This window comes from Schistocerca cancellata, chromosome 4 (genome assembly GCF_023864275.1).
Source record: "Schistocerca cancellata isolate TAMUIC-IGC-003103 chromosome 4, iqSchCanc2.1, whole genome shotgun sequence".
NCBI lineage: Eukaryota > Metazoa > Arthropoda > Insecta > Orthoptera > Acrididae > Schistocerca > Schistocerca cancellata.
Genome location: NC_064629.1, coordinates 265,022,187 through 265,036,250, shown reverse-complemented (window position 1 = coordinate 265,036,250; position 14,064 = coordinate 265,022,187). Strand labels below are relative to the sequence as shown.

Here is a 14,064-nt window from a genome sequence, read left to right as displayed (position 1 = left end):
CTGATCCAAGCAGGAAAATATCTCGCATAAGAATTCGACCGACAAAAAATTCTCATCCTTGCTCTTCATGAAACATGACTAACTCATAATGAAATTTTGCATTACGGAAACTATCGCATCTTAACGAGAAAAACACAGCAAAAGATAACAAAAGGCTCACAAACCTTCGGCATGGTATATCTCATACACAGATCCGTCGTCAACTCTGTCAAAGAAATCACACCCATTAACAATCGACTTACCACTATGCGCATCCAGAGCGTCAATAAAAAATATATATTCTGCAATGCACATGGCCCCACCAACATCGAAAATAAGAAAAACCCCAAAAAATCTGGAACACACTCGAAAAAACCACGAGCAAAATTCACCAAGAAAACGTGAAAATGCTAATGCGAGACTTCAACGCTCAATTTGCGACAGCAAAAACCTATAGAAAAATCATTGATTAAAATTCTACACATAGAAACACTAAAACCAACAGAATACGTCTGATATTTGTCAACAATTCAAACTCAAAATTATGTCTACCCACTTGAGGAAAAAATCAGCTCCGAGGTAACATGCTTGCCTACTAGTTACAAGCTGCTTTCGTTCGCGTTTAGACGCTTGCTGAAAGCCATATTTTTCATTCTTTTGTACCAGAGTTTCAAGCAGACAGAGAAACTCCATAAGACAATCGTAAGACAAGGCTCCAGCAAATTTTCACTAAACCAGTGTAGTCTGAACAGCATTTTCGTCTAGAAATGAACTGCCTTTGACGGTTGATCGATCAAGGGCAGGAAAGGTAAAATTTTAAGAGTATACAATCAGAGGGACGACTGCCCGAGAGATGACTTCCCTATCAATCTCCTGGATAGTTTTGTTCCTAAAAATGGTTCAAATGGCTCTATGGGACTTAACTTCTGAGGTCATCAGTCCCCAAGAACTTAGAACAACTTAAGCCTAACTAACCTAAGGACAACACACACATCCATGCCAGAGACAGGATTCGAACCTGCGACCGTAGCGGTCGCGCGGCTCCAGACTGTAGCGCCAAGAACCACTCGGCCACCTCGGCCGGTTTGTTCCTAAGATCAACAGTGTGTGTTATCATGCATTAACACACGTGATGTAGTTTTGTCGGTCGATTTTCTTACACTACGACCGAAAGGTGTCCATTGTTGGCAACAAATTCCAGCTGTGATGGACACACCCTTGCGGAAGAATTCCTAGTGCAAAATGCACTTTTTGAGCTACCAGATGGAAAGTATTATGTTCACACTACTCTTTTCTCGAGTTTACGTCTTTTGGGGGCTCAGCCTTTCATTTCTTGTTAGGAAGTTAACGATAAGAACTTCATAACTCGTCACCAGTAAGTATTGCATAGGAATGCTCAATGAGCGACCTGATAATGATCAAGCAAAAGTGCAGTAATAGTTACTTCGTTGATTTCAGTTGTTTCGAATCGGAGCATGCAGGATTCCTACACCAAACTTCTGAAGATTGCCTGTTGAATGCAAATGTCGAATGGTGGTTATATGGCAATCCATCACTTTATCAGTAGTCGAGACTTTCTTAATGTGGAAAATCAATCCTGCTTGAAAGATCTTTGTTGAAACAAGAATATTTTTTTCTGGCGCATATTTCCCCAAAAGCACTCGGTCCACATACAGTTCAAATCTTTCGAGCTGCCACTTCTGCATTCACCCCTCTGTTATACCAAAAGTTTTGTGTTGCAGATGTTACACCTCTTTCCACTTGCGACCTAATTTTACAATGCTTAACGGTAGTTCATGATTTTGAAGTGTGCAAAATCCAATGCTTAACTGCAAGATGATAACTAGAACTTCAAATTCGAAAATGACGGTTGATACACCGACAGCGTGGCGCCGCGTTCAACTGGGCGGCGGCCGATTTCAGGCGGCGGGTGGCGTCTGGCCGGTGGCCGGTTGTTGATGCATCACGAGGAAACGCTCGAGCATAAGCTGCACTGATAGCGACGCAACCACGAGCTGTCGGGCGTAATTGTTTCTGAAAGTATTTGTTATTACAAGTGGGTAGAATGTGATGCGAATTATCTTCAATGTTCAATCAGATGTAACTTTAGACGAGGGCCGAAATGTATTTAAAAAAAAAGACAGTTGGACACGAACACGCGATTACTGGTTAAGGCTGCACGATTGCCACTAGCCCACGGGCTATCGCAACCGCAGAGTATCTCGTAAATACACAACACTTTCTCCTGAAACTTCCGCATCTTTTTAGCGTTGCCATATTGTACAGATGGCCCGACGTAGCTTTGTCAGAGGCGGTCGGTTTTATTGGTCACCTTAAGTGAACGACTCGGGCTTAGTCGACGTGGCGGCCGGCTGGCGGTCAGTTTTATTGTCTAAGACTGTACTTTCTAGTACTCGATGATGCTCCCAAAATTGTTAAACGGTGCAAACTTGAAACAGTTGGGCTCTCGTACTACTATTTGCGATGTGTACCCAATATTTCATGGTATTTCTGCACCGATTCGAATTGCACATCCAAGCCGAATACATATATGGGAGGCTGCGGTAGCTGTTGTCTGAGTTACAAACACGAGGCTACCTCCCAATTGTTCCATAAGGACTGCAGCTTCGTGGTATGGCTCCACTACCTGAAAGGTACTATTGAAAAGCTTAGAGTTGGCATACGAACATGAAAATGGCAGATACTGAGATAGGTGACAGCGGAACAGAATAGTATGTATCTGAAAGAAAGAAAGAAAGAAAGAACTCCCGAATGAGTGTCCAGTGTGCTAACAATAGCACCACCTCGCTCGGTACATAGTTAAAGGACTATACCACTGATGTCAATTTGTTATAAAATTATGAAACATGGTTTACGCTCTCGTATTGTGACATTTTGAAGAACGAAAATCGCCATAAAACTCAACATGAATTTCGCAAAGAGATTTGTGAAACTCTGCTCGATCTGTCGTTCCATGAGATCCATAGTGCTCAGGTTTATGCCTTGTTCCTAGACTTCAGGAAGGCATTTGACACCGTCCCGAACTGTCGTCCAGAGAAAAAAATAAGAGCTTATCGAGTATCCAGAGTATCGTACCAGATTTACTACTGCATTCAAGGCTTCCTTGCAGAGAAAACACCACGTTGCTCTTAATTTAACAAAATAGATGTAAAGTAATTTCAGCAGAACGCTAAGAGAGTCTGAAAGAACCATTACTTTTAATAATATATTAGATGATACAGCAGAAAATGACAGAAGCTCCACAACATTATTTGCAGGTGATAGTTACCTACAAGAAAGTAGTAATGCAAGAAGGTAGTAGCTATTTGCAAAAGAACTTGCAGAGGATTGATGAATAGTGCAGAGAAATGCAGTTCACCCAGAACGTAAATAAATGTAACATACTGCTCACACATCGCAGAAATAAACTAGCGTGGAAATACCCCACTGATGACAAATTTTTAGAAGTCGTATCAACCGTAAGATATCTAAGAGTAAACGTCCAGAGCGACCTTACGTGAAATAACCACGTAAAATAGCAGATGTCGGACAGATTCATGGGAAGGGTCTCAAGGAGACATCTAAGAAATAATTAGCTTACAAAACATTAGGTCAACTGACTCTTCAGTACAGCTCCTCACTCTGGAACACCTACCAGGTAGGACTAATAGTAGAGAGCGGAGCGTTTAGTCACAGAATATTTCACTTACCGCAAAAGCGTTACAGAGATGAACAAACTACAATACCAGGCGCTGCAAGAGGGACATCGTGAACCACTGCGTGGTTTAGTATCGAAATTCCGAGTGTCGGGTACGAGAATAGACTCGCGGCCCTCCTTTTCCTATCGTAACAGGAGCTTAATAGGAGTCCCTTTATTTGGTACGTTTTTGCCTTGTTAATTTGACTATACTTTGGACCAATTCTCCCTTTTGGTCCCCACACCCGCCCCTTCTGGCCTTCTTGTTCCCAACAACGACGGAATTTTCGTGGAAGACAATGGCCCATGTCACCAGGCCACAACTGTTGGCGACTGATTCGAAAAACGTTCTGGGCAGTTCGATCGAATGATTTGGCCATCCATCAGACATGGTTTGGGACGTAATCGAGAAATCCGTTCGTGCACAAAATCCTACGCCGGCAATACTTTCGCAATTACGGACGGCTACAGAGGCAGCATGGCTTTTATTTCTGAGGGATTTCCAACGACGTGCTGAGTCCATGCCACGTCTCGCTACTGTTCTACACTGGCCAACAGGTGGTCCGTCATGTTAAGAGGTATCTCATGACTTCTGTCAGCTCAGTGTATGAAGCACCGCACTTCTGAGAAAACGTAGCTAAATTCATCTAGTAAGATAATGCGGAATGAAGTAAGAACTACCAACACACTCATGTCTGGTTCCATCCTACACGCTGAGGCTGAATCGCTACCGTTGTCATGTACTGCATTAGGGTTTCCGTACGCACAGACGTGATTGCTACGATAACTGAAAATCCCATCACTTGTAAAGCAGCCTTATCAGTGCCAACAACTGACAATGCACGAACACAGCACACTGCCGCGACGTGCATTGACAAAGATCGTCTGCTATGGACGTTTTCGGGATTTAAGCCTTTCACCCACTGAAAGTCATGCGTTCACAGGAGATTGTGATGCTGAATGTTACAGGTGAGGTAACTCCTTGCCTTCGATCAGTCAGTATATTGGCTTTTGTCCAAAATATGAACGCGTAATAGCTCGCAGCTCCATAGGTCTTGGGGTCTGCCAATGTTACAAATCCTTCTTTCCAATGTGCCTTTCTCTCAAAAGCACTGTGTAAATGTATTTACACATGGTAACTGCCTCTTGAGATACCTTTAAGTATGAAGCTGAAGTGCTGCCGCAGCATTTCCATCCGCAAGGCCGTATATGTAGTGCATGTCGCTTGTCTCTCCCACCAAATAAATCTTTTGTGACGTGATGGATGTTACTAACATACGCAAAACAACAAAAGACAAGCTAAAAAGAAATGACGAGACCACCTGTAACGAAGAATGCAAGTAAAAATGTAAGTCTGAGGTGCATTACATAACAGGGAATTCCTCTCGGAATTTGTACATTTTCGACCCATTTTCATATGGGCTTCTTGTAATGGGTTGGTGACAGGAACAGTCATTCACTTACGGACACAATTTACACATACCATGTGTATATGTTGTCATATATTAAATTGATATTATTAATGTAAGTAACACGCAACTCTAAAAATGGAATAAAATACATACAGGGTTTCCGAAATTCCCCTTACAAACTACCAAGATTTGTTGACGGGAGCGAGAACATAATAATTTGAATAGGAACCCATGTTCGGAAACGTACCGTTTCTTTTCACGGCAGCTTCAGTTTACATGTGTAAGGCGTCCACGTCTGCTGAGGGAAAGTAAAGTCTGAGTTGCTTCTCCTGGTATGCAATAGAGTAGACAGGATGATGTGGGCTACCAGTTGTTGAGTCGCATGCAAAGTATAACTTAAGAGACCCCTGTAGAGACAGAGGAAGATCTGCTCTTATGAGTTCTGGCCGCTGCACTAGAAACTGAAGATACGGCATGTGGGATGGCGAGGGTGAACCACAACAGGTTTCTAAGTAAACTATCTGTAACAAAGTTTGTGGTCGCCATATCGAGCCGCTGTTATGCATCAGTACTGTCCTGTGCGTACAGTACGCTGAGTTCTTTTTTGTTTTAGAATAATATAAAAACGTAATGTTAAAGTGTCAATACAAACAACTGGGATTATAAATGGATGTTCAGCTATATTTCCTTTCCGATTGTACTGCGTCACTCCTAATTAAATTCCTCGCAGATAAGTAGACACGTTAAACATCTGAACAGAAACTGTCAGAATGTTATGTACTCACTCCCCTCTAAAAGTCCTAGAAGCTTATAACAGGAATCCCAGAACAGCTTGTATATCATGAAGTTTTCCCTGCTTTTTGAGTTACACATTGATAGCATTCATAGAATCAGTACAAAGAGAGAAGATTTTTAAGTAGATAACTATAGTCCAGTTGTGTTCTTCGAAAATGAAATAACAAACATCTCAAGTATGGGAAATTTAGAACATTGTCAAATAATAAATTCACAATTTAAGTCTCTAGCTGCTCTATTAAAACATACTGCGGGTAAAAGAACGTTGCTACGTTGGAGAGCCGTCAGCCTAAACGAAAAAGTAATGATCCATGCTACTGAAACAGATGCCACAACCATAGAAGATAGCAGAACAGTATACTATAGATCTGTGTAACAGATCATTTGTGAACTGCGGCAATTCTGATAAGAATACAAACTTGTTTCAGGAATTGTTTCGGCGTATTTCAGAGCAGTTCGCTTCCATGTTGCGACGCAAGGCTTTCTTGCATTGGTACATAGGCGAAGGCATGGATGAGATGGAATTTGCAGAGGCAGCCTCCAACGTCGACGACTTGATCAGCGAGTACCAGCAGTACCAGGTTAGTAGCGGGTGTTTGGTGAATCTAAAAAAGAAATGAGGCGATGTAGCAGATTTTGACAACCTTAAATAAAGTTACTGCCACCTACACGCTACCTGTTTACTCCTGCCTTAAATGCCAATTAAGTCAAAACGAAGAAACCTTTTGGCAGTTTTAATGTTCACAGAAAATAGGCTTACCTTATTTAGTGCTACGCCTTTTCCATTAAGCGTAATAAATATGGTAGATGTGCCATCACTGCATGAATGAAGGAAGGAAGGAAGGAAGGAAGGAAGGAAGGAAGGAATATCGTTGATGAGTGACATTGCCAACTAGCTGTTCTAGAATCAAATGAATCTGATCCGTGTTTGAGTTCCGCAGACTGGTCCGTGTACTGACCATGTAGCTACTTCTGTCTCTAGTTTGTTGTAATAATAATGTCCGCAACTCGTGGTCTTGGGGTAGCGTTCTCGCTTCCGGCGCACGGGCTCCCGGGTTCGATTCCCGGCGGGGTCAGGGACTTTCTCTCCCTCATCATTGACTCGCAAGTCGCCGAAGTGGCGTCAACTAAAAAGACCTTGCAATACGGCGGCCGAACTTTCCCGCATGGGGCCCTCCCGGCCAACAATGCCATACGATAATTTCATTTCATTTTTAGTAATAATTATTATGAACCAGTTGTACAAAACACGAAACAGAATTAGTATCTCGAACTACGAAACTATACTCAGATGTTGCAAATGTAGCCCTATTCTTGCAACCAGTGGTTTCACTATAGCTAAAACGAGTTAGTTGTCTGAACAGCAAGTGTTGAGAAGTCTTATAAGGTAACTTCAACATTTGGTATGTGTGGGTTAGCATTATTGCAAAAAAAAAGTAATTCACGTGGTATTTTCCTTCACTCTCATCGTCATTTTCGCAAATACGGTTATTCGTGAGCAACAAATTACTATACATACTTGTATGTGTCCTCGAAAAACTCCACGATGTCACAAAATAATGTACATTTTTTGGAACTGAAGCCCTTCAGTGTAAATCGGACAGAACTGTGAAGTTTTTTGTGTTGTACGGGTTAAGATGTAAAGTAGCGGTATATATTCAAAACTAAAACCATGCTGAAATAAGACTACGGCTAAGATTACTGCTGCTGAGACAGTGACATAACTATTGTATTTTTTATAATGGAATAGTATCGAAAGCTTGCTAGATTTGACCTCTTAGATAAGTGTTTGTATTCTTGCGGTATACATTGTTTCCTTGCTAATACCCAAAAGGTTGAACATAAAAGGATTAAATGTGGTGATGGAACGAGTACCCTACAACACTTCCTCTTTGCCCTATCCATCTCGGAGGGACTTGGCGACTCAAATTTCCTGTTGCAAAAATAAACTTAATTTTCAAACATTTCGTTAAGTCCTGTAGTTCTCAGATGCAACATTTATTAAGTCACCTGCTTCGACTGGGCGGTTTCTTGTATCAGTCATCCATCTACTTAGATCATGGTTCGGCCTGAAGGTCTTTATTTCTTGGTTTCGGTGCAGAAATTTGTCCACCTACGCAGATAGGCTTGTTCATGCCCATTCACTTCACTCTGTGTTGATACATGCTAGTTCAGTCGATTCAAAGCGCCATTAAAAAACAGACTAGGTAGGATAACTCAAGCTTAGTGGTAGTATCTGTATATTTTTAGAAAAGACCTGACGTTCGGAATTAAATTGCATTAAACGTTCAAAGTTAAATTAATGAGCCTTTAATGTGTCTGAAAAATCATCTTAGTGGCTATCAAATCCATATTCACTGCCTAAACTATTATTATTGCAAGCTTGTTACTGTTTTACTAAGTGTCTTCACACGCAAAACAGCCAGCATTTGCACGTCCAACCCGAATAAATTCTGTGTTCTAAACAATCAGTGACCCACAACTATCCGCGAGTTAAAGTAGTTCAGTCCTCTTCTTTTAAAGAAGTGCTCGCCGTAATGCTCCATGAATGTTCATGACACACCATGTGGAGTTCTAAAACGACCAGAAATTTCACACGCAAATAACTTCCAAAGTAATTCAATAAAGAATTCTCAAACATTTCACTAAAAATTTTTAAATTTGTACTCTATTCATATTTAGGGCAAAACATCTGAACGAATACATGATTCTGATCTTAGCCGAAATTTGTGTGGTACCGGTCCACACGTTCCGTTCACTAAGACGGCTGACGTTCGACAACTCGATACACAGGACTGCAGCACAGTGCGCTTCGCAAAGTGCGTAGAATACTTAAATCTCTTGTGCTGATTGTCTGTCCAGATAATCAGAAAAGCTCCTGCCTTCAAATGCTGCGATAATCAGTAACTCGTCCAACAGGATTATGAAAGAATTTATGAAACGAAATTCAAATAAAATGAACTCCGAATTATCGGCAGCAATTAAACTTTTTCTTTCGTTTTGGCTGTTTTTACACAAAAGAAAGCACAGTGGACACGAGTCTCATGACTCGTGACTGCACAAGATTTTTTCCAAGTATACTTTTCCATAGTTTTCAGTAAAATAAAACATTCACACTTCACGTATGTCCTCTATACGCTCACTCTAACCACAACATAATTAAATAATTTTGAAACGACTGTTTCTACTTCAAGCAACTATCGTAGCTAAAACATAATTTTAAAGACATTTTATGTACTAATCTTTTTAGTCACAGATTATGGAGCATAAATATCTTACAATCCATAGCTCTGTTTCGTGGCGAAAGAAAAGTTATTTTCAGATTAAATACACTCCTGGAAATTGAAATAAGAACACCGTGAATTCATTGTCCCAGGAAGGGGAAACTTTGACACATTCCTGGGGTCAGATACATCACATGATCACACTGACAGAACCACAGGCACATAGACACAGGCAACAGAGCATGCACAATGTCGGCACTAGTACAGTGTATATCCACCTTTCGCAGCAATGCAGGCTGCTATTCTCCCATGGAGACGATCGTAGAGATGCTGGATGTAGTCCTGTGGAACGGCTTGCCATGCCATTTCCACCTGGCGCCTCAGTTGGACCAGCGTTCGTGCTGGACGTGCAGACCGCGTGAGACGACGCTTCATCCAGTCCCAAACATGCTCAATGGGGGACAGATCCGGAGATCTTGCTGGCCAGGGTAGTTGACTTACACCTTCTAGAGCACGTTGGGTGGCACGGGATACATGCGGACGTGCATTGTCCTGTTGGAACAGAAAGTTCCCTTGCCCGTCTAGGAATGGTAGAACGATGGGTTCGATGACGGTTTGGATGTACCGTGCACTATTCATTGTCCCCTCGACGATCACCAGTGGTGTACGGCCAGTGTAGGAGATCGCTCCCCACACCATGATGCCGGGTGTTGGCCCTGTGTGCCTCGGTCGTATGCAGTCCTGATTGTGGCGCTCACCTGCACGGCGCCAAACACGCATACGACCATCATTGGCACCAAGGCAGAAGCGACTCTCATCGCTGAAGACGACACGTCTCCATTCGTCCCTCCATTCACGCCTGTCGCGACACCACTGGAGGCGGGCTGCACGATGTTGGGGGCGTGAGCGGAAGACGGCCTAACGGTGTGCGGGACCGTAGCCCAGTTTCATGGAGACGGTTGCGAATGGTCCTCGCCGATACCCCAGGAGCAACAGTGTCCCTAATTTGCTGGGTAGCGGCGGTGCGGTCCCCTACGGCACTGCGTAGGATCCTACGGTCTTGGCGTGCATCCGTGCGTCGCTGCGGTCCGGTCCCAGGTCGACGGGTACGTGCACCTTCCGCCGACCACTGGCGACAACATCGATGTACTGTGGAGACCTCACGCCCCACGTGTTGAGCAATTCGGCGGTATGTCCACCCGGCCTCCCGCATGCCCACTATACGCCCTCGCTCAAAGTCCGTCAACTGCACATACGGTTCACGTCCACGCTGTCGCGGCGTGCTACCAGTGTTAAAGACTGCGATGGAGCTCCGTATGCCACGGCAAACTGGCTGACACTGACGGCGGCGGTGCACAAATGCTGCGCAGCTAGCGCCATTCGACGGCCAACACCGCGGTTCCTGGTGTGTCCGCTGTGCCGTGCGTGTGATCATTGCTTGTACAGCCCTCTCGCAGTGTCCGGAGCAAGTATGGTGGGTCTGACACACTGGTGTCAATGTTTTCTTTTTTCCATTTCCAGGAGTGTATATCTCCGATAGTATTGAAGATCATGATCTGAGGTGATGAAAGTACAGTCGTGGCAGCGACAGGATTACAGTATGTAGAGTACGAAAAAACGAGTTTCCCCGGCAACAGAACCAGACACTGTTAAAAATCGCGCACTTCACTGCAAGGAATAACAACTCGGGATAATGTGCTACGTTAGACTGTGACAGGCTCGTCAAAGAAGCGGGCGGGGCCTGATAAACCGTCCGGACGGCAAACGCCAGAATGATATCCGTGGTAGGCTAACGTGCCTAGCTTCAGTTACGTATGGATTTTCTTTAGCCCAGTGTACGCAGCTTTCGCAATTAATTGTTCCGTAAAATTTAAAGGTTACGTCATCCGGCAAAATACTTAGGTCCTCGAAATATTTAACTTCTTCACAAATTTTGATGAACTAACGAAATTAATTTCCCGTTTTGGCATCAGCTACATTCAGAATGTGTGTCGGAATGTAAGCCTTTAAGATTTGGCTCTGCTAATCTCGATCCAACGAGAGCATTGTCCTTTGTTGTCAGTGTGACCGACATTTTTCTTCCGCTATATGCCTTCACGCAATCTACCGTTCCCTAGACTTCAACCATGCCTCGGATTCTTGTAACTCTTAACTGCAAAGATCAAAGGTGGTACTGCCCAAGTAAAATTCTTAAACGTCGTTTGTTTTCTAAAAACACTTCAGCACCCGCTTCATACCTGCAAACGATGTCACGTCTATTTAGAGTCCTGCAAGAAATGGAAGCGTTGCTAAGTTTGCACTTCATTCTGATTCAGTGCCCAGAAACATATTCCCCTTTTTTAATAAACATTTTTGGAACAGTGATCAAAAATTCTTAAAATTTTTCTTTCAAAAATTCAGGCTTGATCACACCACTTAAGTTTCAAGAACATAGGTGACTGGTTTCGGTCATATCACATGATCATCATCAGACCTGTAATTTAATTTAGAAAGTAATAGAAACCTTACTAGATTGACAATAAAATGACAAAATGCTTATAAAGATAAAATACAATAAGACTTGTTATACCCATGGCAACCTTCGAAGATGGTAGATGGAGCACTCTTCTCAGCTGCTGTGATGTCAACTGGTGCCAGAAAGTGACGGGCATACGTTTAAATACGAAGATGCTCCGCCTACCTCTTCTCCCTATACCTCACGTCAACCAGTGTAAAACGGGTTCACATAATCGTCAAAACGTAAAAAAAAAGTACAATAATAACATAAAAAGTTATGTATAAAATATCTTTACAACCATGGAACTACTTAGATATTGTATAAAATACCAATTAAAAGCTTTAAAAATAACTGTACAGACTATGAATACTTAGTGTGCCCTCTATGGGCTATGGTGGTACTACCACAATGGTTTAAAAGTCAACGATGTTGTGAAGGTCTTTGGCATTGTGGCATCATATCGATATGAGTTGTGACTTGACTGCAAGTATACACCTATGCTAGATTGTTTGTCTTATATTATCATTATTTGGCACTGGAGATATATGTAATAATGAAATGATCAGCTGCCGAGTGGTATATTACATTTTTTAAATGTCATAAAACTGGTTTATTAAAAATGGGGTTATATTTCGTAATATTTCTAGTTGGTAGTTTAAGATTATGATATAAATATTTATGTACTGTTCTGAGGTACATTTCTGCCATGGATAGAACTGGGTCCTATGATTTTCTGAACAAAAGAGTGTATACGTGTTCATAGAATTTCGTCAAAGAGATCATAAAAATGTTTCTCACGAAAATCCAGCTGTTCATTGAGAAGCACTGACGGTTCATCTCTCTAACGGGCATATATCTCGATCTCCTCCTAAATATTTAATAATAAGCCTTTATTAGCGCAATGAAGGACTTGCAAATTGTTGTACCGTCCCTTCAGCATGCTTATTAAAAGTTACATGATGGCCGAAGACTGATTTTGTTCGTGCGGTGCTATTCTGATGGTCAAGTGATATGACCGAAACCGGTCACCTATGTTCTTGAAACATAAGTGGTGTGATCAAGACGGTATTTTTGAAAGAAAAATTTTAGACATTTCCCTGCTTTTAAAAGATAAATTCAGTTCCATAGAGTTCATTTTGCGACAAGCAGGAGTAGTTGGGTTGAAGTGAACTTGAAACGCGAACATTTTGGGTTAGGCTTTACCGTGACTTATTGACATTAAATGAAACAAGTAGTTTACTGTTACCAGTCACCGTTGACTGGTTACAGTAAACTTGTTTCATTTAATGAACTGAACTTGCTGTGACAGCCTACTAAGATGTGCGTTTCGTCTGCAGGAGGCGACTGCAGAAGACGACGACGACCAGGGCGATGACCAGGACGACGAAGTAGAAGAGGCTGCCGAGGATAAGGTGGCGGATGTCTCCGCGTACAGCCTGGAAGACACACGGGTTGTGGGCTAGTCATACCATATTTACGTTTAATAAAATCAAAATATCGATTGATAGCGGATGTTGCAGTCACAGATATAGTTATGAGCGCAGAACTAAGTATTGCATGCATCAATAAACATGTTTAAAGGGACGTATTTTTTTTTCTGCCGTAACGATTGGTACCCTGAAATATGTTCTATGTAATTGGTAAATTAGTTTATTTACGAGAAGAAATGATGAAGATGCAAAATTTAATCAGTTTTTTTCCATTGAATAGTTGTATTTGGTCTTCTGTTACAGTAATCTGGTTCGTCTTTGTTCTAAATTTCATATCGAAAATCACAACTGCGAAGTTACACACAAAGAGCGAGAAAACGATGGCTTGTGTGGTCAGTAAGAAATACAAGAACATAGTTTATTCATCTCTTAATGAAAACATTTTTCCAGCCGTAATACAGTATGTGAATCGTTTAAGGCACAAATAGCGCTTCTCCACTTTTTTTACACTGAGTCATTTAAATTTTCGTATTTTTGGAGACAACACATACAGTTTTATGTAGAAATAACGCATCTATCACAGGCAAGGTTTAAAATTTCAGTATAATTCAGAAACGACTCTTCTTCTGCAGAGGTGCTATTTATGCTTTGAATGTGTGCATGAGAAATGTTCTGTCTGTTCAGCACGTGGTGTACCACTACCGTCCTTTGAATGTCAACCGGCAGCATGGCATCTGATAATGAGAAAGTGTTTTGTTCGAAGTGAAAAAAACGTGAAAAGGAACTTAAAAATATCGAATACAAATCAGAACATGTGAAGGAAGCAAAAGTAAATAGTTCGGCATACATCAACTTCAACTGTGCTTCTAAGGTCGTCACAAAGAAGAAAATTGGATACGATTGCAAATCAGTGTGCTGCAGTTTCACTGTAAATTTTGATTATGCAAAACGTTTGCTGTTGAAAACAGTGCTTCAGTGTGTCATTAACAGTTCCATAATACATCACATGTGTAAAAAGGTTACGGAGCTG

General features: G+C 41.9%; 1 protein-coding gene across 1 annotated transcript in view; it reads left to right on the top strand.

The window, feature by feature from the left end:
* LOC126183264 (tubulin beta chain-like) overlaps positions 1-13,073 on the top strand; it is a 120,082-nt gene extending 107,009 nt beyond the window's left edge. Inside the window, exons 8-9 of the mRNA XM_049925087.1 lie at positions 6,312-6,464; positions 12,942-13,073. Of these exons, the coding sequence (XP_049781044.1) occupies positions 6,312-6,464; positions 12,942-13,067 (279 nt within the window). The 3' untranslated portion in view covers positions 13,068-13,073. The remainder of the gene's footprint in view (positions 1-6,311; positions 6,465-12,941) is intronic.
* The last annotated feature ends 991 nt before the right edge of the window (positions 13,074-14,064 follow it).